Raw genomic sequence first — 26153 nt, forward strand, 5'->3', positions numbered from 1 at the left:
CAACCTTTGCGTAGACTCATATCATACATTCTTGTCTTGAGCAGGAAGGATGCTGTGTAGCCAAGTGCTTGGGCATCCTATATACCACTGATTGAGCTGCCTAGTGGGGGAGATGGGGCCTCTGAATTGTCCAGAGGCCTACACAGTGCTGGCAGTACCTGGGCCATGACATCATGGGACCAGATGTCTGCAGCTGATGTGAGATGTGCTTTGCTCTCCACTTCTGAGGGTCTCAGTAACGTTGGGCCAAACACTGTGGCAAGGTTGTGAAGTGACATCTTGTTGATGGGCTCCTTCTCGGCAACCCTAAGAGAAAGGAAGGAGAACAGTCACTCCTCAGGAGCCCCAGGATGACAGGAAGCTAAAGGTACTTGTAGAAGCTCCCTCAGGGACATCAAGGCAGCAGTCACCTAGCCTCCCTTCCTGTAGGTGGGAAGGACATTAGGCTAAGGGACTGAGGTTCCAGCTGCATCCCTGGAGATTGCTGTAACATACCCCTAACCCCTAAGCTATGTGCCAAGCTGATGGAAAACTGCCAAGCCTAAGAACTAACAACTACCAGCACCATCCCTCTTGACTTGGATAAAAACCTTACAGTGAGATGGAGAGTAAACACTACAGGTCTAAGAACTCTTCCTGTGGTACTGTATGCTGTCAGTCATTTCGAGGTATCATTAGCATCCCCACTGTAGAGGTAAGGAAACCAGATAAGAGAGGTTAGTGACGTCCTCACAGTCACACAGCTAGTAGGTTCTGAATAAGGAGCAGTCTCCCTGAGAGCCACCCTTTTTATGCTCTTTCTCCAGAGCCCAACAGTTGTACAGTTATGGGAGGGAAGTCAACAGTGGAGAGGGCAGAGCAGGGAGGACCTGCTGCCCAGAGGCAGCTGCTAGCTGAGCCCACAGTTATGCAGGCTGTGTTGTAGCAGGAGCAGTCTAAACCACAGGCAAGTCTGGGGGCTGAATTCCCCATTGTCTCTGAAGGGCTTGCTCATGGGCCGGCTCTGACTCTTTCCAGATCTTCCCTTCTATTATGTAATAGACTAGGATGATATGTCCCCTGAGTGACAGTGTGAGCTGCTGTCTGTGGCTACTGTCGAGGGAGGCTCAATATCACCAAACACACCAAGAAATTCTGGACACACACACCCCCGCCCCGACTCCATACTAGGAAATGTTTCTGGAGCTTCCATACACACAAACCCTGGATAGGGCCTCTCATTCTGTTCTCCAACATGACTCCGCCCTCTGGGCAGGAGACACAAATGTGCCTGCTGACTGCTCTGGAAATAGGCAAATGTAGTGCCAGCAGACAGCCTTGCAGCTGGCTAGCCACTACATGCACACACACACACACACACACACACACACACACACACACACACACAGATATGGGCCCAGTTCCCAGGATGGAAAACCTAATGAATTTTCCCTTCCCAATCCTCCTCAGCGTGTCCTCTCACAGTGTTCACCAAACTAGTTGGGAACTGGTTGGGACTTTGGTCCTGGCCAAACCAGAGGGAGGGACATTGTCTCATGGTGGGAAAAACAAGGCACTGGCGCCAGCTGTGACTAGGTCCCCACTGGCCCTCCAGAGCCCGGCCTGCCTGAACCACAGCCAGCACCTAGAGGAGAGGATGGAGGCACTGGTCCAAGGTAGCAAGTGGCTTTAAGGAACACCAAGTGACTTCCTTCCAACCGGTGTCTGTAATTAGTCCTGGGCTAAAAAGTGAGTGATGCGGACAGGCCAGTTCAGTACTAAAGAGTGACGTCAGCTTGAATAGTTCTAGTTTGCCCTGACCATAGGAGGGGGTAAGGGAAGGTGAAAAGGCTCTTAATTTAGGATTTGTGGGTATTAAGTAAAATTTTACTGCTAAGCCAAGCAAGTCCCTGTTGGGCTTAGGGTCTCAGTTTCCCTGTTTCATAATATATGGGCCAAGACCAATATGCTTCGAATTCTTAACTGACTCCTAGTGAACACAGTGGACAATATAACAACCCAGGACACACACCTACAAGTAATGGAACAAACAATCCTTTTGCCTGGAGCACACCCTTCTGCTGCCCTTTCTGTTTCACTTAAAAAAATACTACACTGGGTTAGCGCGATGGCTCAGTGGCTAAAGGTCCTTGCTGCCAATTCTCCTGCCCTGAGTCCAGCCCTCAGAATCTACATAACAGAAAGAGTCGACTTCTACAAGATGTCCTCTGACCTCCACATGCAAACCACACACGCACACAATAAATAAGTGTAAACAAAACAAAACAAAAAAAGCTACACTAACTAAATGGCTGCTTTTGGGGCCCACAGATTAAAACTCACCTGAGGCCCTGTGCTTCACCCCACCATTCCAAGAGGGTCTCCTTATGCTTCCTAAGCTCATTCTTTTTTTTTTTTTTTTTTTAAATATTTATTTATTATATAAGTACACTGTAGCCGTCTTCATACATACCAGAAGAGAACATCAGATCCCATTACAGATGGTTGTGAGCCACCATGTGGTTGCTGGGAATTGAACTCATGACCTCTGGAAGAGCAGTCGGGTGCTCTTAACCGCTGAGCCATCTCTCCAGCCCCCCTAAGCTCATTCTTGATTGTTCAAGCAATCCCCCTGCTTCAGCATCCTGACTCCAATTATTTTATGCTACAATTAGGAGCCAGTTTCCCAACAACATGGTGTGAGCTCAGGCTGCTGCGGGTGGCCTTGCAAAGGGCCAGCACCCAGGAGGCAGAGCTGAGACAATGGGTCTGGTGGGACAGGCGGCTGCTCTAGGCTGGGCCCTGCTCTCCTCCTTACCTTTTCAAGTGTTCCAGCAGGAAAAGGAAGGTGATGAGGTTGGGGTCGGGCAGGGAACGGAGTAGGTGCATCATGCAGTTCTCCTTGGCAGCAGGATCTGACAGGGCTGCAGGAGGAGAAAGGGCTAGGGCAGGGCCTGGCTGGAAGGCCAGAAGCCTGGACCACAGAGGGAAGGCCTGACCTGTGTGTGGCCTGTGGATTCCCCTAGGATGCCCGCCAAGACTCATAACATGGGTAGAAAGCAGGCTGAGGGAGCAGCCTCTTCTTCCCTTCTGCGCTGGCCATTACCCCAGTCACCCATTACTAGGGGTGGGGATATTTTCTGTCCAACAGTTCTGAAGCTGGTGACTAGACTGAACAGCCTCCCCTAGGTTTCCCACTCTCTACAGGATCTGAAGTCCTATCTGCCTCAGGAGAAGGGAGCGCTATGCTAGGTCTGGAAGCGGCCCCTGGATGCTGTCACAGGAGCTCCACTAGCTAGAACCTAGGCAATGAGGAGAGCCGCTCTGTGGGGCTTAGGACAGCTGTCCCCAGTATACTACAGCTTAAGCCAGCTTCCTCTCTAGTCCTAGGTCCTGCCAGCTCAGGGCCTTCTCCCATAAATGCCTGTGTTTCCAGGAAGCAGATCAGTGTGTAAGGGGTAGAGGGACAGAGGAAAAGGAGCCCAGCCTCAGCAGGCTGCATTCTCAGGTCCTTCAGTCACAAGAAGGACAGAGACGACTCTGGACAAGCACTGGCAGGAATGCCTGGTGCATATATTCCTGCTTTTCATTTTACCAGTCTAGGAGACTCAGCCCAAACAACCCTCATGATCACAGAAGCCTCACCAATGCCCTCCATGAAGGCTGGGTAGAGTCTGTCTGTAAGGAGGGGCTCAGGCAGCTCCCGAAAGTAGAGCTTGAGGGTACCAGCAATAGCGTTGATGTCCATGTCACTCAGCATCAGTAGGATGTCCTTGTTATCTGTACAGGAGGGGGCAAGGTCAGAGGCTACATTGACCTCTAAGACATCTTAGTGGCAGTTCAGATCCTTAGATCTGTCCCTTAAACCTCTTCCCACTTCACTCCTTTGCCTCCCCCTAGGATGGTAGGGCATAGATGGTGCCCACAAGCTCTTCGGTATATCAATGCAGCTGTTACCTGTGGGAAAGGGCAGCAAGGGACAGGCTGGGGTCTATCTGCTTTGACTTCTCAGAAGAGAGGAAGGACATGACTAGTCGCTCAGAGTACCAGAGCTATATCTACACCACACAGCATACACCTAATCGCATGTTCTAGAGAGCCATATACCATCATGCTCTCAGATCCTAGCCTATCCTTACCTATCTGGACTCATGGCTGCTTGCCTTGTTCAGGCATCCTGAGCACTGATAAACTACCAGTGCCTTAGCCTGGCCCAGCCCAGGAAAAGAGGAAACTCAAGGCCATGACCCACCTCAGAAGAGACCTGCCACATGCAACAGGGCCTAAGCCAAAAGGTCTCAATTTAAGTTCAGGTACAAAGACATACAAGCTGGGTAACCCAGAACAAGTGACCCAACCTCTCTGAACGCCATCCTTATTGTAGCAGTGGTTAAGAAACTTGACTGAGGGGCTGGAGAGATGGCTCAGTGGTTAAGAGCACTGACTGCTCTTCCTGAGGTCCTGAGTTCAAATCCCGGCAACCACATGGTGGCTCACAACCATCTGAAGTGAGATCTGATGCCCTCTTCTGGTGTGTCTGAAGACAGCGACAGTGTACTTATATACATAAAATAAATAAATCTTAAAAAAAAAAAAGAAACTTGACTGAGGGAGACTTAAATGACAAGACCCAGAACATGTAACCTTGTCAGGGGACTCAGAGACAGGATCCTTCATGCCACAGCAAACTACAGGGCATAGGTCAAGGCCTCTCTGCTTTCCACCAGCTGCTTGGGTACCACCCATACCCATTGAGTCTCACTACTCACTGGCATCAAAGACAGCCTTCAGGGCCTGGATGTCCGTGGCCACCCCTGATATCCTGTAGATGCCAACCTCCTCGATGCCCCTCTTCTCCACCTCTTCTATGCATTGCCGGACTATGTAGGGCACCTTGGAGCGCTCCCGCCTGTGGAACATGGGTGCAGAGGAGATGGAGGGAGCTTCTCACACTGGCTGCGCCCTCTAACTCCTCCCCATCATTCCTCAGCCTTGTGCAGCTTTAGCTCCTTGGGGTCAGAAGGCAAAGCAAGGAAGGCCTGGGGAAGAGGCTATCCCATTCCTTAAAGCCTGTTTGCTGAGGTACAGGATGGGAGGGAGAGAGCTCAAAGACTGGGGGAAGAACATCCCACTGGATGGAAACGCTTATGAGTGAGGGTAGCTCAGTGGCAGAGCACTTCTGTAACAATCGGAGACCCTGGGTCTAAGCCCTGGCAATGCAATAAATAAAAATGTTCAAGGAGAAAGGAAAAGCAACAAACAAACAAAATGTTCACAGGGAGGCTAAGCAGCTAATGACCAGGGTAGGTCAGGACCTAGGAACAGAGCACCCAAAGGAGCAGGGTGACCCAAAAGGGTATGGGCTTTTCCCAGTCAGCCAACCTCTGACTCCAGCTTACTGCTGCCAAGCTCAAACTTGGACCCACAGTCACTGTCACTCCTTGTTTACTGCAGGAAACAGACACTCTGGCTTCCCCCTGGGACCGTCCACCATTACCATGTTGGTCTGCTTATTTCTAAAGTGTCCCGGGAGCCATTCCTGGCCTCCAAACTGGCTGCCTGTGGTACTGACAGATTAAGCTGCTGGCATGGGCAGGGGGGCAGGGGGCAGGGGGGAGGGGCTCAGCACCTACTTGGTCACCACACTGATCTTCACTCCGAAGACACCTGTCTGCTTTTTGGATGGAGTCCTCTTCAGGCTCATGTCACGGCTGGTAAATTTCATGGAGAATTCCACTTTGATCTGGTCAGGGGGTTGAGTGGGTACAAATCCCCCAGGGAATGAGTATCACCAAACATAGGGTCTCTCTCCCCAAGGCTGCAAACAGGGCTACCCCGCGCTGGCAGGGCTCCATGCGCACCTGCAGCTGGGATGGGGAAGGAAGTGGCCAAAGAGAGGAGAACACTGGTCTGAGGGAGGTGCAGGCAGCCTAGCACCCAGGGAAGGATGGCAGGAGGGATGGCATGTGATTCAGATGTCCTTACCCCATTCATTTCAATCACATCCGTATGCCAGTTCTTGCTTTCTACTGTCTGTGGATCCAGCTGCAAAGACAGAGAGAGCGGGAACGTGAGGGAAGGAGAGAAGACGGGTCAGAGGCCAGCTTCTGATGGTCAGCAGTCGCTCACAAGAAAGGTGAAGAGTCAGGAAGGCAGAGAGAGGCCTATGCTCATTCTGAGATCAATCTGTTCAAAAGTGGCTTCAGCCACAGCCCTCATTCTCTAGGGAAGGACCCCTGGTTCCCTGAAGAGGAGGGACACTTTCAATGACACTGTGTCCATCATACTGTGCTGGCTCCTGACCACCACATAGTCAGATGGGCCTTGTCACCTAAATTTCACAGATGCTACAACTGCACACAAGTGAGCGCATGCACAGCACACACTTAAGAGGGGGGAGGGGTACACCAGGGCTTCCCGATTTCCTTGCGGGCCTCTAGCCCTTGGCACCCACTAGGCAGAAGAGTGAGACACTCAAACTTTGCTGTGCCTTTATCACCAATGTGTCCCAGCCTCCAACCCCAGCACATTTTAAAGTCAACATCTCAACACTTGTATGTCAAGTTTAAGTAGCCGTAAAGATCATTTCCAGAATAATGTAAATATTGACATCGTAAAGTGGTGACATCATTCTTTAAGTATATGCAGTGGAATCTAATTACCATAGTGATTCAACACCCACCATCATCCATTTAAACACAAGAATGAGCTCATCTTTTGAAGTGACAAGGTCCATCTGACGATGTGGTAGTCAGGAGCCAGCACAGAGTGATGGGCACAGTCTCGCAGAAGGTTCCCTCTTCCGGATCAGAGCTGATTCAACTTTCCCTCACCGCCTTCATCCTCAGCAAGTCTCTGCTGAGGGGTATGTGTGCCTCTAACCAAGCTACTGTCCCCACAGAAAGAAAGCTTTATGTGGGTGAGCCCAGGTCCTTCCTGTGTCTGCCACCTCTGATAGGGTCTGGGGCTCTACCTAGCTGGGCCTGCATCCAGTCTACAGAAGCTCAAGCCCTGTGTTCAACAGTCACTCCCTTGTCATAAGGAGAATGCGGCACAGGAAGAACCAACCACATACACACATCTTCCTTGGGCAGAGCCCCTGCCCACAGGATGGCCTTCAACAAAATAGTTCTCAGCGTGGATGCTGCCTAGGCCCTCTCATCGAGAATGCTGGAGGCCAAGGAGTCTACTTCGTCCCGACAGAAGCCCCAACGCTGACCTTAGTTTTCTGAACCTCCCTTCTCTCTCCACGTTTGTCTCCAGGTCTGGACCTACAGCACTGCCTGCCTTTTCATGGGTCCTTAACTGCATCTAGGCTGCTGGGTCTTAAGAGACAGGGCCTCTATCTGCCCTGATTCTGCCTCCCTGCCTGCCTCCAAGGTGCCCATGCAGAGGTGACCCACACAATCGAGGGATCACGACTGCCCTTCCTCAGCTGAGACAGATGCACCTCTGGTTTTGGAGATTTTTAGACAGGGCCTTGCTCTGTCACCCTGGCTACCCTGGAACTCTCAATCCTGCTCAGCCTCTGAGTATTGGGATTTCAGATGCACTTAATCATGCCTGACTTATCGCCAATCCTTTCAAAAGTCTTTCTAGGTACCAGCAGAAGCCTCGGGCTGTTTCATGGTCCTGACACCTAGCCAGATCACCGTACACCCCTATCTTAGCACCCTACAACCTGCCACTTCCTCTTCACAGAGCCAGTGGTCTCCGACTCCCTAGTGTCAGCTGGGCAGAGCCTGGGTTTGGAAATGTTAGGATTAGTAGTCAGGCTGGCCCAAGTCTCCTGTTCTACCTCATGATTTTGGGTGTGTTACTGACAAGCCTTGGCTTAATCACAGTTTGAACATTCTGTGTAAGTCTGACACTTTGACAAACCCGCTGTACACACTTCTCAGTTAATCGACATAACCCACAGGTATTGGTTAAGGCTTCGCAGCTATCTCATTCTGAAGATGTGGACATGGAGACTTAAACAGTGCAAGGAACCTGCACGACCCAGGAAATGTGTGCTGGGTAGTCCCGTCTGTCTCCGACTTAAGCTCTTTTTACTAAATCTGTAGGATACTAAGCCGCATGCCTAACCTGGCACCTGTGCTCTGGAGTAGTGGCTGCTGGCCCGTGATTTACTCAAAAAAGAGACACCAGACTTCTTGGTGTGGAGTCTGTCTAGCACAAACTTCCTGTTTACTATGTTTTCTACCCATGTCTGTTTCCCTGGGAGATCTTAAAATGAGTAGAGCCACTGCTAGTGCTAGGTCTCTTCCAGAAAGCCCTCATGGAGAACCACAAGCTCCACTCTGTGGTCCACACTGTCTACACCTGCTGGGTGCCACTTGCTGCGTGTGTGTTTACATGCTCCAGCCTTTCTCAGGTCAGCTACGGGTAAGGTGCCCTTCTTGTTTCCTGTGAGTTCCCGCCACTGCCATGTCCTTGGTTCCTGCCACAGGTGCCCCTAGTACCCACTTTAAAAGACCTGCCCAGCTTCTCAGTGCCCTGACGATGATGCTCAGTTTCCCAGGAGGCCAGCGGCCTTGAGAAACCAAGTCTATTTCAGGATGTCATTTAAATACAGAGAAGGGAGGGTGGGGAGCCGAGAGGGAATGGCACATTTTCCAGAGAAATGATGCTGCCTGAGCTGCTGTGACTATTAATAACCCCTGGGAACTGTGGACTCCGCTATTTCCTGATTAGATTAGTGCTCTGGGTGCAGGAGCCAGCCCCTGGGATGTCAGTCAGGGGACAACCTCCCAGAAGACAGGTGCCATGTGTGGGTCCTCTGAAGGAGAAAGGCAGGTGGGGCCCGTGAGGGGCTGGATGGGGAGAACCATAGGTAACACACCTTCACAGCGGGGCTCTTCCAGGGTGGGGTCCTAAAACACCTTAGAGGGGTTACTAAGCAGTGGTCAGACAGACACACAACAACTCAACTGTCTGTGTTTAGCTTTAGGCCCATTGTGGCCATGCATTCAGCCCTCTTCCTAGAAGAAGTAGAGGCCTTTAGACTATTGTCCAAGAGTACACCAGGCATGAGCTACATAACTCAGGGGTCCTGCTAAAATCCCAGTTGGCTGTCACTCTTTTTAGACCAAAGTGACCCCATATTTAGGACAGGAAGCACCGACATGGTCATTTAAGGGGAAGGCTCCAAGGACACTCAGTGTGAGTTTTGAGAACATCCTTAGGTGTGTTAGTCCTTCCTTACCAAGCCCAGCTTTCACCAGCCCAGGTAGGTAACACCATCAGTTCTTGGCCACTTCCCTGTGGCACAAACAAGTGTGTACTACTCTTGCCACTGGCGTCTTACTTCCTATTCTCTATCAGCTGACAAAGCTGAGTTCTCCTGACTGCTGGGCCACACTCTTCTATGACACATGTCCTCTACCAGACAACAAGCCCTTCAGCGTTCTGGGAACCATGACTGCTGTTGCTTCAGCTTCTGGACATGCCCTCGTGGGGACTGTTTGATCTTCACTAAGTGGCCTGCCTATGAGCAGCTGGGGACAAACAGAAAGTCAAAACCAGCTACCTCTGGTCTCAGTGGAGAGGAAGACAGAGGTAAGAGCAGTCTTCAGCAAGCAGTGCCCATCCCCCCAGTGACAACGTTCAGCAGGGCTCCAGGCCCTCATATCTGAAAGTGAAACCCTCTTTCTTAGGATAAACCCTCTACCATTGCCACAGCACTGGAGAGCAGGGGCGTGAGGAGCCCAGCCTCCTGCACAAGGCCTGGACCTCCTGCCCGCTGCGGCTGCTCCTACCATCCTACCATTCCTGTCTACTCTGCCTTTGGCCTGCTGAGACTGAGACCTACCACTGCCCTTTTCTGGAAAGGAACAGACTCTCCTCGAAGTCTACAGCCTGGTTTAGAGATTTATCAAAGTGACATGTTCTTTAACAAGGGCAGTATATCCAGCTTGCTAAAGCTACTGTGCTGAGAAGCAGCACAAGAACATCACATGACTCAGTAAGACAGACTGATAGGTACCTAGAGTCTGGATGTTTCTGGAGATCTTTACCCCAGCTAGGTACCATGTGTGCTGTGGGTATGATTCCTATGGTATGACTCTGACACCAAGGGCCAAGCGGTGGTCCTGGGCCACTTTACCTTGTCTTCCCAAGCAGTCACAGGCTTAGGGCTGGATCCTCTGGGAAACTAAGCCAGCCTGTCATTGGGACATACCACAGGCGTGAGAGGCACAGCAGGGCAGGCAGTCTGAAAGGGATCTGCCAAGAGACTGCCTCGCCTTCCTGCAGTAGGGCATTAAGATTCTGTCAACGTGGCCGCTGAGCTCAGGGAAGGCAGAAGGGCAGGCTTCCATCCTGCCCTCCAGCTCAGCAACTGGGTCAGAAAAGACCAGGGTCAGACTCAGGAAAGCGTCACCTCATCTCTCCAGTGGCCTGGCAGCCGTTCTGTAAAGCCCAGCCGGCTCTGGCTTTCCAGCCCTCTGCCCTTGGAACAGGTACAGCAGGGCCAGCCAGGCTGCCCTCCCTGAAGGTGCTCTGTGCAAAGTTTGCCCCTCTCCTCCCAAACCAGTCACAGATGGGCTAGGCTGACTCCTTAGTCTAGGACACCCGGGTGAGGCCCCTTTGCCTCTGCTCCCTTCCCCTCCCCCTCTCAAGAACTCTCAAGTTCCCAAGGCCCACATATGGAAGGGGTTTAGCAGCTCTGAATGAGGCCTTTATTGAAGCCAGGTTAGCTTCTTAGTTCCCCGGCAACCTGCCTTTTCCAGCGCTCCATCCAGGGCTTCAGCCTATACTGTGTAGACCACACTCTCGGGCTCTGGCTGGGCATGGCTGAACTTTAAGGAGAGACAGACAAAACTCAAAACTGGACTGCTTCAGGCCCTGCGGCTCTGCCAAGGCCTTCCCTACTCACAGCCAGCCTGAGGATTTTACCCTAGGGCCAAGCTTCAAGTGAAAGGCAAGTATTTTACCCTTGCCCAGGGCCATGCTGAGGTCAGCAGGGCAGCAAGGGCAGGGGCAACAGCCCAGTCTGGAGCTGGCCAAAGCCACAGCAGCAGAGGCAGACCTCAGCGGCCTGAGGCAGTAGGCGTTCCAGGATCCTTCCATGCTGGCTGCATCGGAATGTGAAGGGCCTGGAAGACCACCACAGGCTCAAAGGCTTTGCCTTGCAGTGGTTTGATAAAAATTATAAAATCCTTTTCTGAAACTGACTTTACCTCCCGCCCTGGCCAGGAAGACTTTCTAGGTACAAATCTCATTGCTAGTGAAAATGGGGACACTGGCAATTTACTGTGTAGCTCTGAGCAGACTCGCCCCCAAACCTCACATCTGCTGTGAGTCTCAACAGCATCCCTGGGCCCTTTCTATCGGGCCAGGCGGCACGCCCTATCCACGAGGCAGCTGGGACCTTGCACCTCCGCAAGCTCCTATCTAGGTTATCCGCTGACCACACAACCCTGACAACTGGACTTCTGAGAAACAGCCCCTGGGCCTGAGCAAGTGCTGGGTTTCCTCCTTGGAGGCCATGTAAGGCAGCTGGTAGAGTGAGAGCCTAAATATAGGGGACAAGCTGTTTGGATTTAAGAAGCAGCTCCTCTCCTAAGGACAACGCAAAATCATCTGGGTCATTCTCAAGGCTTCCATTCTGGTATATAAAGTGCATGGATGACACTAGCACTTACCTCACAGACTGATGCCCGGCACCCAGGTCATGCTCAAGGCACAGCAACACTATTAAATTGTGCTGAAAGGCTCTAGTGGCCTCCTTCTTGATGCTGACAGGTCCTTATGTCTTCAACTTTGTCCCCTCCACTCTGCACGGCCTTTCTGCTTTTGAACACACTCTCCTAGGGCTTATGCCACGTATGCTTCTTTGTCTGGACTTCACTGTCCCCAGATCTTTTGTGGTAAAACCCAGGAAAGTTCATCATTTAAATTATCTAGCTGGGAGTGGTAGTGCATGCCTTTAATCCCAGCCCTTGGGAGGCAGAGGGAGGTAGATCTCTGAGTCTGAAGTCAGACTGGTCTACAAAGCAAGTTCCAGGACTGCCAGAAACCCTGTCTTAAGCAACGCCTCTCCTCCCCCTCCCCAATCCCCCCTCTAAAAAAAACAAAACAAAACAAAACAAAACTCCAGCTAAGCCTCCCAACTCTTCCTCTCTAATCTACTACCCAGTTTTCTTTTCTTCATAAATCACCCAGCCTGAAATGACCCTACTTATTGACTGACTTTTTTAGATCAGGCCCCCTTCCCTGGCCCCTCCATATCCCTTGGGCCAGAACACAAGAGGTACTCACTCCATCAACACCCATGCTCTGGGATGTGGGGATGGAGCCAGTAATAGTTTTCTACTATGGTTCCTCCAAGACAGGAGTCACATATTCCAGTTTGCCTCTCTTCTCCCATATTCAGGGAATGAATGGCTGGCCATGTGAACTCTCCTGTGTGTGGAGAGTTTAAAGTTCAGGGGTAGGAATTCGGTCCTAGCCAGGACCGTCATATGAGCTGGATTCAGAGAGATCACCTCACTCACTCCCTTCATTGCACTGAGGGCAGACAGCAGAGATTTATCAAAGGTCTTACAGCAAGTTAAGCCATTTTTCAAGTACTGAAAAAAATGAAGTCCCTTGGCTCCTGTGAAGTCTGTGTCACATGAGTACGGGGGTGATCTGAGGGGGCTTCCTGGAGTGTGAGTGCAGCACTCAAGCACCTGATGGAATGGGTGTTGTGGACGCCACTGCCCGGGATGTATTTGTTTGATGCACCAGCTGTAGTAAGGCTCGCTGTCCTGGACAGAGATGCTTCTAGGTTCTGTCACTGTTTCAAGCTATGCTGGGCTCCCCCACCCCCACCCCCTATAGAAGCTCAGGAATAGCTCCTATGGCGCTCCTGTGGGACCAAGGATAAAGCAGATGGTCTAAAGACTCTAGAATCCAAAGACTGATACTGGCTTTCTTCTGAGCCCTGGGCAGGTCCCAGGAGCCAGGGGAAGGGGGGTTGTGTGTGTCCACTAAGGAGCTGACAGAACACAAATGCCTCTTTCCTGTCCCCAGCATGCTGTAACAGAGAAAAGGAAGACAAATAGTCCCTTGCCAGCTAAGCAGAGGGGTACTTGGCAGAGGGCCGAGTCCCTGCACAAGAGTGCCCTTTACTAACACATGGCAACAACCCCAGATACCACATGTAGATGTTTCTGAGATCCTTCTTAAAGTCCTCCATAGCTCTGACCTCCTGAGCGTGGGGTCTCACTATCTCTGGATGCTACTACAGCCCTGGGTGCCAGTTCTGGCCTTTGAGGAATCATTTGGGTTGGCAGGCTCAGGAATCCCTGGTCCAAGACCATCTAAATATAGGGCACTAAGCCCAGCTGGGCCAAGTGGCCAACCTGTGTATAAGCTCAGAGATGCTGGAAGGAACCATAGTGGCCTGGCACTTACCTCATACAGTGCCCAGAGCTAAGATATCCTAGGTGCCAAACACTTTGACAAGTTCCCCTGAAAGAGGACTCTCGCCTCTGGGTGCACGAATCCTGTGAAACAGCACATTGTATACAGGATGGCTCTACATCTGAGTGGGGCTACAGAACATCAAATATGCAGAGTCAAGCTCAGTGGAAAAATGGGAGAAGTGGAGTTTAGAGACTATTCACGGGCTGGAGAGATGGCTCATTGGTTAAGAGCACCGATTGTTCTTCCAGAGGTCCTGAGTTCAATTCCCAGCAACCACATGGTGACTCACAACTATCTGTAATGGGTTCTGATGCCCTCTTCTGGTGTGTCTGAGTACAGTGACAGTGTACTTCAATATAATAAATATATCTTAAAAAAAGAGAGAGAGACTATTCACATGGTCCCAGAAGTCACTCCAGGAAGTGGAGGCACAGGGCTGTATGAATACAAATCCCTACTTCCTACCTGCTGGTCTGACTATGCTCCTGCCCCACAGAGATCTAGGGGGAAGAGGGTTGTGGTGAGAGTCTCTAGTCCTTGGGGGGAGTGCTCTTGTTCTTTTGTCTACTGCTGAAGGAATACTACAGGGATGTGTTTGGGTCTGCGAAGGGCAGAGGCACGCAATGCAAGTTCCTTTTCTTTGCTAATAAGACTTAGGGAGGACCGCAGCAGGGTAGACCATCAGACAGCCACAGCCAGGGAGGAGTGTCTAGTGCAAAAGTCTTTTAATATCTTTTCTCCTTTCCCAGAAAGGATCTTACTAGGCAGCTTATGTAGCTCAGGCTAGACTCAAACATGTAGTGGTCTCACTGTCTCAGCCTTGAAAACTAGGATTATAGGCTTGTGCCACCACACGCAATGTTAAGATCTTTTTTGATGTTCAGAGCCATAATGAATGAATGAACCCAGGACACATGTGTATCTTACACACAGTACCCTTGAACCCTCAATGGCAGGAACAGTCAAATAAATGGCCAAGTAAATGTCTTGGGATGTACATGTTATATGCAAACCTCTGCTGGAAATATCTGTCAAGCTAAATGACTCTGTACAGGTGACTAGGAGCTGCTCTGTGGGGCCACTCAAGCTGACAAGGAAACCCTCTATTGTCCTCCTAAGCTCTAAGGTCCCCCAGACAAATGACTTCAAGGTGCCCTATATCTCATCCTTTCTCAGGGACCACCTCTGACCCTTTAGGCAAGCAGGGCAAGGTAATGGCCACCACAGGACAGGTAGGTTTAGCAACATCAGCCTCTGTCTTATCAAGAGAAGCTCTTCAAAAGCCCAGACTTCTCAGGCCCACACGGCTATTCTTTGAGGCAGAGAGAGATAAAGGCCCCAAAGCTTTCCCTAGCTCCCTTGTATCTTCTTCAGCCTGAATCTCCACTTCTGGCCAGCATCTGGCCTGGTCTGAATGAGAAGCATCTTTGTCTTGGGTGCAGAGAAACAGTAAGAGTCTTGATTTCCTCACTAGACAAATGTCTCTGGCCTGGCCTGGTTTGGGCCTCTTACTTCGCCTCTATGATTCCCACAAGGGGCCCTATTAAAACCTTTAGCTGTTCTAGGATTAGAAATGGAATTTTTCCTTCAATCCCTTCCCCTCACAGGTTCAACCTAAGAATTTATCCCCGGCAGGACAGGAAGAAGGGTAAACTCCTCAGCCTTCTCTACTTGGACATGATTGGAGGAGGGAGGGAAAAAAAAAAAAAGAAAAGAAGAAGGCAAATTGAAATGCAAGTTAAATACTGCACGCCCTGGCAGAACCCACAAAGCCAAATGCCACGTGTGTCCCCTGCTAAATGCTTACACAACAAACCAACTGCCAAGCCAGGGCCTAGAATGAGGCTTCAGCCCCAGAACTGATCATGGGGACAAAAGTAACCTATTCCAGCCCTGCCCTTAGAAAAGTCCCTGCACTTCCTCCTCTGCACCTCCAGCAAACAGGTTTCACATCATTTCAAAAGCTCCATCTTAATACCAGGACCTCTCTAGGAGAGCAGACTCTTCAGCCCCAGTGTGGGGTCCCAGATGAATCACCCCCTCCTGTGGCTTTTAATGGCTTTAGTTAGAAGGGAACAGGAAGGCCACAGGTATCCTGGCATTCATCACATCAAATCCTTAGTGAATTAATAAGGTGGTCCCTCCTGCCAGACTGGGCAGAACCTGCCCCCCCCCCACCTAAAGTCCTACCTAATCTCAGCACCCACAGCTTGGCAGTGAGCCACCTTGAAATAAGTAGGCTGAAGAAGGAAGGGAAGAACAGGCTTCGCCCCCACCTTCTGGCCTATGCAGTGAGGCAGGCTCAGGAGGATGCCGTCCCTCTGTCCCTCTGTCACCTGCAGTGTCCATGACACTGACACACTTTATCACACAGCATGTGCTTGGGGACTGAATCACTGACTACAAAGCACAGACCTGTGCCGCAGCCACCCCGCAGTTGCACTGACGCCAACAAGCTCGGCAGTCGCGCACCTGGCTGGCCCGCTACCCTCAGCCAGAGATCACATGAGATGCAGAAACTGTGAGATACCACTGATGGCCAAGCCGGCCAATGAGTTCCTAAAGTGGCTTCTGTTTTGCCAGACACAAATGAAAGGAGAACTGAAAGTGTGGGTTTCAAGGTTTAGAATTTTAACCCTACCTGCCAGGTACCCAGGGTAGCAGGCAGGCTGCAAACACTCTGGCTAGTTTTAGGTCAGGAACCTGCTTTGGCAGTTTCTTGCCAACCTTGGGGTTTGGGAATGATGTGTTCTGGGCTGGTGTCTGCTGGCCTCAGCAAGACCTAGGAGAGGGGATAGGGATGGCTCCAAGCTGCCTGCAATAAACAGCTGCCTCAGCACAGAGGGGCTCTGGTAGATGCCAGGGCCAGTAGGGCTCTGCTTGCTTGGTCCCCAGGGAGACTGAAGGTGACACGGGGCCCAAGCAGGATAGCTCAGGTTGCTTCCCAACCCAGCGCTTTCCAGGACTGATGTCACCTCTCCAGGGTCAACTCTGCCTCACTGGCCAGAGATCAAACCAAACAGGAGCCAATGGGCCTGAGAGCACCCCTCTTGGCAAGTGTTGGCTGGCACGGATCCTGGCCAAGGGTCTAGCCTGAGCTTCAGGGAGACCTGTAAGCCCCATCACAGACTCCACGTCAGTCACTAAGTTGAAGGACTATGAAGGCCCGGGTCGGCCAAGATCATCCTGTAACAACCGATCTACAGCGGTATCAAGCACTTACTGTGTGCTAGGTACTGCGTTTGGCTTTTCCTTGGATGCCTGATGCCAGGACCTAAAGCCAGCTCCAAGGCAGCCTGCCCAGATGTAGGACAGTCAGCTTCTATCTCAGACTTTAATCCCAACTACAATCCCAGGTCCGGGACTGTAGGCCAGACCTTACAGGCAGCTTGCCCTAGCATAGCTTGATCAGGAACCCCCTGGCATGCTGTGTGAGTTGCTGGATGCCCAGTTGGCGTCAGTCCAGCAGTTGTCTGGGTGGTCCCCGAAGAAGCAGTCTACGGCCCCCAGACTTAGCTCATTCCCTCGCCACCACCAGTCCCTCCCTGGTGGCCAAGAGCCTTTCGGCTGGCACAGAAAAAGCTTACATGGCAGACCATGTTGAAGTGTTCCTCAGCAAAGGGATGGAGAACTGATACCACAGACGATGGGAATGGCTGTGCTGGCTGTGCTGTCGGGTGGACAATGAGATCCAGTGAGGCTGCCTATCTACTTCTATTTCTGCCAGTGTATATTCAGAAGGAAGCCAAGCAGAGTCCACTTGCACAGAAAACAAACCCCTTTCTGATGAGCCAGGGACAGATGCAGAAAAGGCATCCAGGGCTAGGGTGGGGGCTGCCACTAGCATTCGTCACTAAGTTTAAGCCACTTAAAGCATACCCATATTCCAGCCTGTCCTGGGACTTCTGGGACCCAGCAGGAGCAGTAATGCAGAGGTAGACAGAGTCCCCAGCAGCCCCTAGACCTCCCGAAGCCGCTCTAGCCCCCCACCACCCCAACCTGCCCCTGTTAGCACCTTGTGGCGAAGCAGCTTACTGCGCACTCTGCCCCAGAGCCGGGCGCCTGTATTGGGCATTCGCTTGTTCCCCGGCTCCTCTAGCTGATCCAGGCAGCAGTGCTCCAGGGATTCGCACACTGCTTTCAGGCTGCAGTCGGGCTGAGGCAGGATGTCCATCATGCCAGCGGTCAGCCTGCCGGGCCAGATCCAGGCAGAAAAGCGGAGAAGCGCACAAGCGGCTCTGGAGAGAGCTGCTGTCTGCGCCCGAGTGCTTAGCCGGACTGTTAGTGGAGCAGTCCCAAAGCAGCGGGTGTGGGCCTCCGGTTTCTCCTCCCCTCCCTCTGCGTCCTCCTCCTCCTCCTCCTTCCCCCTCCCTGGAGACTGCAGCCGGGAAGCAGCAGAGTCTGAGGCACCACCAGGGCCCAGTGCCTTCCCGCAGGCTGCCTGCTGCCCTCTCCAGTGAGCTGCAGATCCTGGGACACAGAGTGCGAACCGGGAGAGCGCCACAGCCCGCTGCAGGAGTGCGCACATTACCGACCCACTGAGGGAAGTGACTCTGGAGCTGCCCCCTCCAAAACCAGGCAGGCCTGGGGTTTTAACTCTTGGCAAGCTGGGGTTTCTCCTCACCCACCCTCTATCTCTCCTTCTAGTCTCTACTAAATAAAGTTTGTCAGGAAGCTAAACACAAGCCAGTTACTTTTAACTCCTTCACCACCAGCCTGTTCCTGGTGCTTGGGTAGGTATCAAGGAGGCTTGAGGCCAATCTAGTGGAGACTTCCAGGGGCCACTGTTTTGGGTAAAAGCTGCATCTGGCCATGAAGAGCTGCCCACCTCCCTTGCAAAGGACTGCTTTGGAGTTCCACTTCCCTACCCACTTAATTCCTGCCCTGAGGCAAGTTCCTCAGTCCCAAACTTGGTGGCAGGGCTAGCCACTTGTTTATGCTCCAAGTCTCCTATGGCAAACGTACAGAATAAAGAGGCAGCATCTTTAGCTGCCCCAGACGGAATCAGGTCCGTGTGACCCTCACCAAGGACTCTGTGAAAACAAATGTGACTCCGGTCAAGGATGACTGACGTAGAGATGCTCCTCCACTGCTGTTTGCAGCTACAGCCCTGGACACCTCACCCACAAAGACTTTTGCTACAAGGGGCAGAGGATGTCCAACAGCACAGGAGCAACTGCGGAACCTTGGAAGACAACTGGTAAGCGCGTGGGGTTTGTTGTTCTTTCTTTGTTTCTGAGCCAGGGTCTCTTAATGTAGACCAGGCTGACCTCAAACTCAGAGATGTGCCTGCTCCTGCCTCCCTAGTGCTAGATAGTATGTGGCATCGTGTCCAGCAAGCTCTCGTAACTGAAGAACGAGAATCCTTTCTCAAGCTAACCATGCAACTTACTTAAAAAGTGTGATACTTAGAGTCAAGGGAAAAGCCAGAACCCTAGATGGCTAGAGTGTATGCGACCCAGTTACCCTGGACATCCCACCACGGCAAAGCTGGGCACGTGTAGGAAGCAAACCAGGATCAGACAGTGCCAACCACGAGCCAAGTACCCTGCATGGGGCTTTCACAATCTCTGCCTGGCTAAAGTGCGGTCAGTTCTCAGGATTCAGGGAAAAGTAATGGATGGGGGTACACGAATCAGTCCTGGCCCTCTGAATACCCCTGCTGGGTCTTAACCAGCGACAGTCCTTGAGGTTTTCTGTTTCTGCCTTGGGCACCTTTCTGGGAAAGGGATAGTTTAACGTCAGGGCCAGCCAAGAACTGATGAGAAGGACAGCTGTTTTGAGTGGTTAGCACCACATTGACCCTCTTCTCCTCTCTCTGTATGGACTAAAACCGTCCCTCCAACCATACAAAGAACAAACGCTCCCACTTTACATTTGAGGAAATGGAGTCACTATAGTAGACTGATGTTAGTGTGGGGCCTCTGCCCTCCTCACTTAGAAGGAATGATACTTGGAGTGGTACGGGTGACACTCTTGAGTTCTACCTGGGATTAAGGGCTTAGGTTCCATGAGGAGGGATTGGTTAAGTGCCTGACCCTAGAGTCGGGGCTGAGGAATCAGATGAACCAAAATCCAGTGGTGACACAACTGCCAGCCTAGAGTAGGCAGGGAGGAAATGGAACTTAACTGTTAACAGGAAGCAGAAGAGCTTCTGTGGACCTACTATGTATCATCTGAGGACAAAAGTGTCCTCTCCCGGGGTTATACCACCAGGACAGTGAGGAGGAGTGCTGTAGAAACTGAGAGAAAGATCAGTTTTAGCTGGGGGGAATGAGGGCTGCTTTGTGGAGATGAGGCCCTGGGTAAGTCATTCTATCCCTTCCACAGGTCCCTGCTTTGCTCAGCATCCCTTCACAAAGGTGCAATGGCTGGTGGTGTAACTAGCTGAGAAGGCACCATGAACTGCTCACCTAATGCACCTGATGCAGACACACAGCTGGTATTTGGCGCTGGTTGGTTAACTTCAGAACAGCTGACACTGACTTCCTAAGGTTCTCGTCCTTCTAGCTGGGTCACATGACACAGAGTGCAGTCTGGGGCACCGTGTACTGCTCCCCAACCACTGGTGTGTGGGAGAAAGGGGGCAGGATAAATCCTGTTCCCAAAGTCCTACACTTGTCTGTCTTAAACACCCCAGGCTCAACACTCGTCTGGGTAAGGCAAGCTCAGATTAGATGAGCATTGGCCAGCTGGTCTCCATGGTGATAAAAGTGCTTAGCAGATGGATGATTGAGTTGGGAGCCTCTTCCCCGGAGACACTCAGCTTTCCTTTCCTCCTCAAGGACTGGAGCCTTCCTCTGGGGACAGCACAGATTTGCTGTCTCTTCTCCAAGCCTGCCTTGTTCCTTCCTGAAACCTGTGGCCTAGGAGCAGGGTGGAGGAAGAGCTTTGAAAGATGATGATGTCTCAGCAAGTTCCTCAAAAGCAGCAGTCTGAATAGTGTGGTCTCTGCGGACAATCAGATGGTCCTCATCTCTGCTAGGCCAGGCTCACACTAGCCTGGCCACCCAGGAAGTAATCACATCCCCTCCCACCGAGTCCTCCCTATCCATTCAGCCACACCTGGCAGAACCGCCTCCGAGGACACTCAGGGCCCCTCCTGTGTCTGGATAAACAGAGCTTGGGTGGTAAGGCCCTCACAAATGAACAGATGTCACTGCCCCCGGAATTGAAAACATCTCTGGTGGACTGTCACATTCTCCTTCATTCCTTCCCTTGGCTCTTGGCCAGAGCAAAGAGTGGCTGTCCCTGGGGGGAAGGGTAGGACCCTGGCTATATGTAGAGAGGGGGCACCCTCTAATCAGCGCAGATGTGACTGAGACAAAATTGGGTTAAGTGGTCAGCAGTGGCATTGCTGACGCAAAGGAGGTCAACAGGGATTCATGCCCAGCCTGAAACACTGCCCACAGAGAGGCAGGGTCTCCCTGCCAAGAGCTGTACCAAGGAGAGCTTGCAGGCCAGCCTCCCCCAATCCCCGGCCCAAGAACACAGGAGGAAGGTTCCTTCTCAGAACCTCAGAATATGTAGTCTGCCTCTCTACAGTAACCGGGTTTTCTCAGAACGACTTTCATCTCCCCCCTCCCCGACTGGAACTCCAATCTTTGCCTTGTTTTACAGCTCAGATGCCAGCTCTCCCTACTCAAGAGTGATCAGGGGAAGCTCCCCCAAAGAGGGACTCAGAACCCCAGGCAGAACACAGGAGCCTGGGGGAATAAGGGTAGGGAGGAGCCTCTGATCTCAGAAGAGAGCAGCATGGCAGAGGCCCAAAGGAACTGACCTGGAAGGCAGATGCTGATGGAGGCAGGCTGAGGCTACATACAGTACAGAAGAGGGTTGAAGATAAGCACTGAGTCCAGAGAGACCAGGTCCTATGAGGAGGCCATGCCAACAGGGACGACATGGTACAACACAAGGGAAAACGGGGGACCAAGAGAGGGTCCTGGCCTCTCAACATGGATGGCTTTGCTGGTCCTGCAGTCCTGTGTTTTCATCTTGATAAGTACCCATCTGTGCTGGATAGCTTTATGTCAACTTGACACAAGCTAACGTCATTTGAGAAGAGGGAACCTCAACTGAGAAAATGCCTCCATAAGATCCAGCTGCAGGCAAACCTGTGGGGCATTTTCTTAATTAGTGATTGATGGGGCAGGGCCCAGCCAGTTAAGGGTGGTGCCATCCCTGGGCCCCAGGTCCTGGGCTCTGTAAGAAAGCAGGCTGAGCAAGCCATGATGAGCAAGCCAGTGAGCAGCACCCCTCCATGGCCTCTGCACCACCAGCTCCTGCCTCCAGATTCCTGCCCCATGTGAGTTCCTGTCCTGACTTCCTTTAGTGAACAGCAATTCGAAAGTGTAAGTCAAATAAACCCTTTTCTTCCTAAACTGTTTTTGTTCATTGTGTTTTATCACTAACACACCATCCTAGCTAAACACACATGCTGATTGATAGTCAGTGGTCTTTCCAAACTGAGAAATCAAAGGATTTTTCTAAGTTCTTTCTAAGGCTACCACCCACTAAGTTAAGTCCTTAGTATCTTCTCATTCAGGCCTTCAGTACGGGAACTCCTAGCTCAAATCAACAACAAGGAGCCAATAACAGAGCTAAGCCAAGAGGCCACCTTTTGGTTCATTTACTCTTTCACCGCCAAATAGATGCTGACTACATGCTGGGCACAGGCTTTCTTGGAGCTCAAAGCGGAACTCAGCCTAACAGCAACCTGGCCACTCCCCAGTGACTACCCCCAGCCCTGACTCAATAGAAGAAATCCGGGCTCAGCAGGGAGCCTGCTCCCCTCCAGGGCTCCAAAGCCCAAGAGCCCTTCTCATGCCCAATAAACATCATGTAAGGGGTTATAGCAGTTTCAGCTCTGGAAGCTCAAATCCTTCGTTCCTAAGCAGGTATGGGTCGTTATAGATAGATGTCCAGGGTTGGGAGCAGGTTCCAGGATGGGCCCAAGTGTAAACACTACACACACTGTAGCTAAGATGAAAAAACTTCCCAGCCCACCCAAGTGGCTGCCCTCCCACTGTCTCCTCAGAAGCTTGTGCTGGTTCCTAGATGGCCCACGGTCCAAAGCACTGATGCCCCCGCAGCCCCTCTTCACTCTGCCTTACCACCTCAGGTGCCTGTTCCCAGGGCTCCCAGTGGACAGGAGAGGCTGAAATAGCCTAAGAGCTTATGTGCTGTGCAAAGACTGGGTGGACAGCATGTCCCTGGCAATCCCTTGTGTTTCTCACGGCACATTTGACCGTGGAAAGGGTGGAAAATCCGCTTGAGCCTTTGGGAACATTTTGATCATTCAGAACTAAATCCACCCAGGGACAGGGTAGAAAAACACCTACTCCATCTCTACATGTCCATCTACTCCATGACTCCAGGACAGGACACAGGCAGCAGCCAGGAGTATGCAAAGACACGATCCCCCGTGGGCCACTTGCCTGCTCCTTGTCAGTGGTAGAGGACTCCAGGAGTGTTTTGGACACAGGGGTCCTCCCAGGCCACACTACAGTAGAGGATATCCTAGAACCCGAGTTACACAGTTGTGAGTTACCACATGGGTACTGGGAGCTGAACCCGGATCCTCGGCAAGAGTAGTAAGGGCTGCTAACTGCTGAGCCCTCTCCAGCCCATCAAACGAAATTTTATGCTCCAGTCTCTCTACCTCCCAATCAGATAAAAAAGTAAGCAGAGTGCTGAGTCTGGCTGAGACTGGGCAGGGAACCCACAGCTCTGTCCCCTAGTCCTCGCCTATCTCGGGCCATGCACCCCTCAAGCTCTACGGGCTGAACCGGGAGCCCTAGATTTCCTTTCCAGTGTCTGTGGTCCAAAGCTGAGCAGAGACAACAGTTCTCACAGATGCAGCTTCCTTCGACAGCAGCCACTGGCCCTCACTCCCGCTCAAGGTAGGAGAGATGGGGAATTTCAGAGATTAGGAACTTTCCCTCCCCTTCTTTTAGGACACAGAATCTCACTCTATTGTTCTGGCAGCTAACCTGGGGCTCACTATGTACACCAGGCTGGCCTTGAAGTCCCAGAGATCTCGGAGCTGGGGACCGAAAGCAGGGCCTTGCGCTTCCTAGGCAAGCGCTCTACCACTGAGCTAAATCCCCAACCCCTAGGGGCTTTTATTCTTTTTTTTTTTTAAGATTTATTTATTTATTTATATAAGTACACACTGTAGCTGTCTTCAGATACACCAGAAGAGGGCATTGGATCTCTTTACAGATGGTTGTGAGCCACCATGTGGTTGCTGGGAATTGAACTCATAACCTCTGGAAGAGCAGTCGGGTGCTCTTAACCGCTGAGCCATCTCTCCAGCCCGGGGCTTTTATTCTTAAGTAGAATATTTGATTCAGAACTCAAGTCTTAACTTCACTCTGGGAAAACTGTAAGTGCCCCTTACCTCCCAGTGGCTCCCAGTGAGCTAACACTCATCTCGTCCATTCATTCAGAATGGTGTTTTCTAGGCCATCTTGGGTACTCAAGTCACTCTGGGGTCTGCCCTGCAGCTGCTGCAGCTCAGCAGTTAACTCAAGGGGCATGCGGTGAGCATGCAACCCAGTATTTAATTCAAGGTGCATGTGGTGAGCATGCAAACAGGTATTTAATTTCACAGCATGAGGACTACTAACCCAAGAGCAAGCACAGTATCCACACCCTCATTACCCCTGGGGAAGGCAGCAGATAGATGCCGCTCTATGGATAGATACCCCGTGCTGGCACACAGAGGCAGCCTCAGCTGTAACTCAGAGAATCCCTTGGAATTTATCTAGGTCCTTTCTCTTTTTTTTCTTTTCTTTTTTTTTTTTGGAGCTGGGGACCGAACCCAGGGCCTTGTGCTTGCTAGGCAAGCGCTCTACCACTGAGCTAAATCCCCAACCCCTCTAGGTCCTTTTCTTAAAGCTTTTGGAACAAATTAAAGTAGGCACCACATCAGTTACTTAATTTCTAGGAAGGCAAAGCAGCAGCTCCCTCCTGAAGAGCGGGCTCCTGATGCTCATCCAGTTTGAGAAGACATGCTGTGGGAGGCAGCCAAGGCCAGATGCTGGCATCAAACCTGTCTTCTGCCTCTGAGCCAGAGCTGAGAGCACAGCATTGGGTGTTCCCAGGGCCTGAAGGGAGCAGGTAGCCGAACGCTTCCTGGATTGGCTTCTCAGTGTGTTTCCTATCTGCAGAGTGGGCCTAGGAGAGGCATCAAGCCTGCGTGCCCAGATGGAATCCCCGTAGTGAGGAGCAGGGAGGAAGGGGCTTCCATCTACTCCTATCAAATGCATCTTGTCTCTTCTGTCTCCAGGACAGACTGGGGGTCCAGGTTCCCCAGATCAGGAACCCTGGGCCACGGAGGCAGCTCAGCTGAGGCGTGAGCCCCCACAGGTCTGCCCGTGCCCCCAAGACAAATGTGCCTCTACCTACACTCCATGCCTAGCATCAGGACCAGCCTTGAGTGACAGTAGCCAAGTGTGGTACAGTGGCACACGCCTTTAATCCTAGTACTCGGGAGGCCACCTTGGTCTACAAAGCGAATTCCAGGACAGGTAGGGCTGTTACACAGAAAAACCCTATCTCAAACAAATAAAAACAAACAGAACAAAATAGAAACCTGGATAGACAAAAGAAAGTGACAGCAGAGACACTGGGCTGGGGAAAAGTCTGCACTAGCGAAAGCAGAATGAATTCCTGCCTGGACAATGGTCCCAGTTCCCCTAGACCATCGGAGGAGAAACCAAGCCTGTTCCACAGCCTTCGCTCCCCACGTGACTCTAGGACTGTAAGATAGTAGTGACCATGGCAAAGAAAAGCATCCCACCGGGGGCAGCACTGAGAGCAGTGGGGCAGACGTTCACAGACACCAACCCCTGGACACTCATATCTGGTACAGGCTGGAGGTAAGGGGAGTCGATCTTTCAGAGAGGCCACCCCTGTCTGTGTTCTGGAGCAGGCGGTGGGATAAAAGGAAAAGAAAGGGCCAAGCAGTGGTGGTGGTGTTCCTTTAATCCCAACACTCGGAGACAAAGACATGCAGATCTCTGTGAGTTCAAGGTCAGCCTGGTCTACAGGGAGAGTTCTTGGATGGCCAAGGCTAAACAGAGAAACCCTGTCTTGAAAAACCAAAACAACACAACAACAACAACAACAACAACAAACAAACAAAAAAGAAAACAAAAAGGAAAAAGAGGAAAGGGGGAGAACGGGAAAAAGGGCCACCGGCCAGTCTTCCCAACCCCCACCAACTTCCATTAGTTAAAAATGCCCTCTACCAGGGAACAGGGACCTGGCTGTGGTCACTCAGTTTATAAACAAGGTCTAGTGGACAAACAGGACAAAGAGTCAAGGAGTTCCATTAACAGCCTTGTCATCTACTCAGAGAGAGAGACTAAAGGTCTCATGGGTCAATGTCCCAGAACCAGGCTACCAGGGCAAGAACTGGCTCACAGACCATTAGGGAGAGTTAAGTGGGGACACGAGGGTAGGAGGCTGGGGAGGGAAGCCTTCATTCCTGCTCCAGCAGGCTCCTGACCCAGTCTCCCTCCAAGCTCTCTCACTCTGCACAGTAATTGAGACCAGAAGCAGCTCTCCTGTAGCTGACAAAAGTCCCTTGTTCCAGGGCTCCTCATACAGTGCCCTGAGCCAGCTGAGAGCAGCTCTAGGAGAAGAGCCCAGCTGCTCTGCGCAGGGCAGGGCCACCTCAGATCCTCTACCACAGCTGCTCTAACTCTATCACCTCAAGACAGTAGAGCCTGATGTGGCACCCCAGCTCA

At 51.7% G+C, this 26153-nt stretch overlaps 1 protein-coding gene across 6 annotated transcripts in view; it reads right to left on the reverse strand.

Annotated features, from left to right (window-relative positions):
- Abr (ABR activator of RhoGEF and GTPase) overlaps nucleotides 1-26153 on the reverse strand; it is a 195890-nt gene that overhangs the window by 2802 nt on the left and 166935 nt on the right. For 5 of the 6 annotated variants that reach the window (XM_032912343.1, XM_032912346.1, XM_032912345.1 and 2 more), the window contains 6 exons: nucleotides 5965-6024; nucleotides 5613-5722; nucleotides 4749-4888; nucleotides 3625-3759; nucleotides 2798-2903; nucleotides 159-306 (listed from right to left, as the gene is read on the reverse strand). In XM_032912343.1, the coding sequence (XP_032768234.1) occupies nucleotides 159-306; nucleotides 2798-2903; nucleotides 3625-3759; nucleotides 4749-4888; nucleotides 5613-5722; nucleotides 5965-6024 (699 nt within the window). Of the gene's footprint in view, nucleotides 1-158; nucleotides 307-2797; nucleotides 2904-3624; nucleotides 3760-4748; nucleotides 4889-5612; nucleotides 5723-5964; nucleotides 6025-17410; nucleotides 17653-26153 lie in introns of those variants that run through there. The other variant, XM_032912349.1, reaches the window with a different exon arrangement.

Source organism: Rattus rattus, chromosome 9 (genome assembly GCF_011064425.1).
Source record: "Rattus rattus isolate New Zealand chromosome 9, Rrattus_CSIRO_v1, whole genome shotgun sequence".
Lineage (NCBI taxonomy): Eukaryota > Metazoa > Chordata > Mammalia > Rodentia > Muridae > Rattus > Rattus rattus.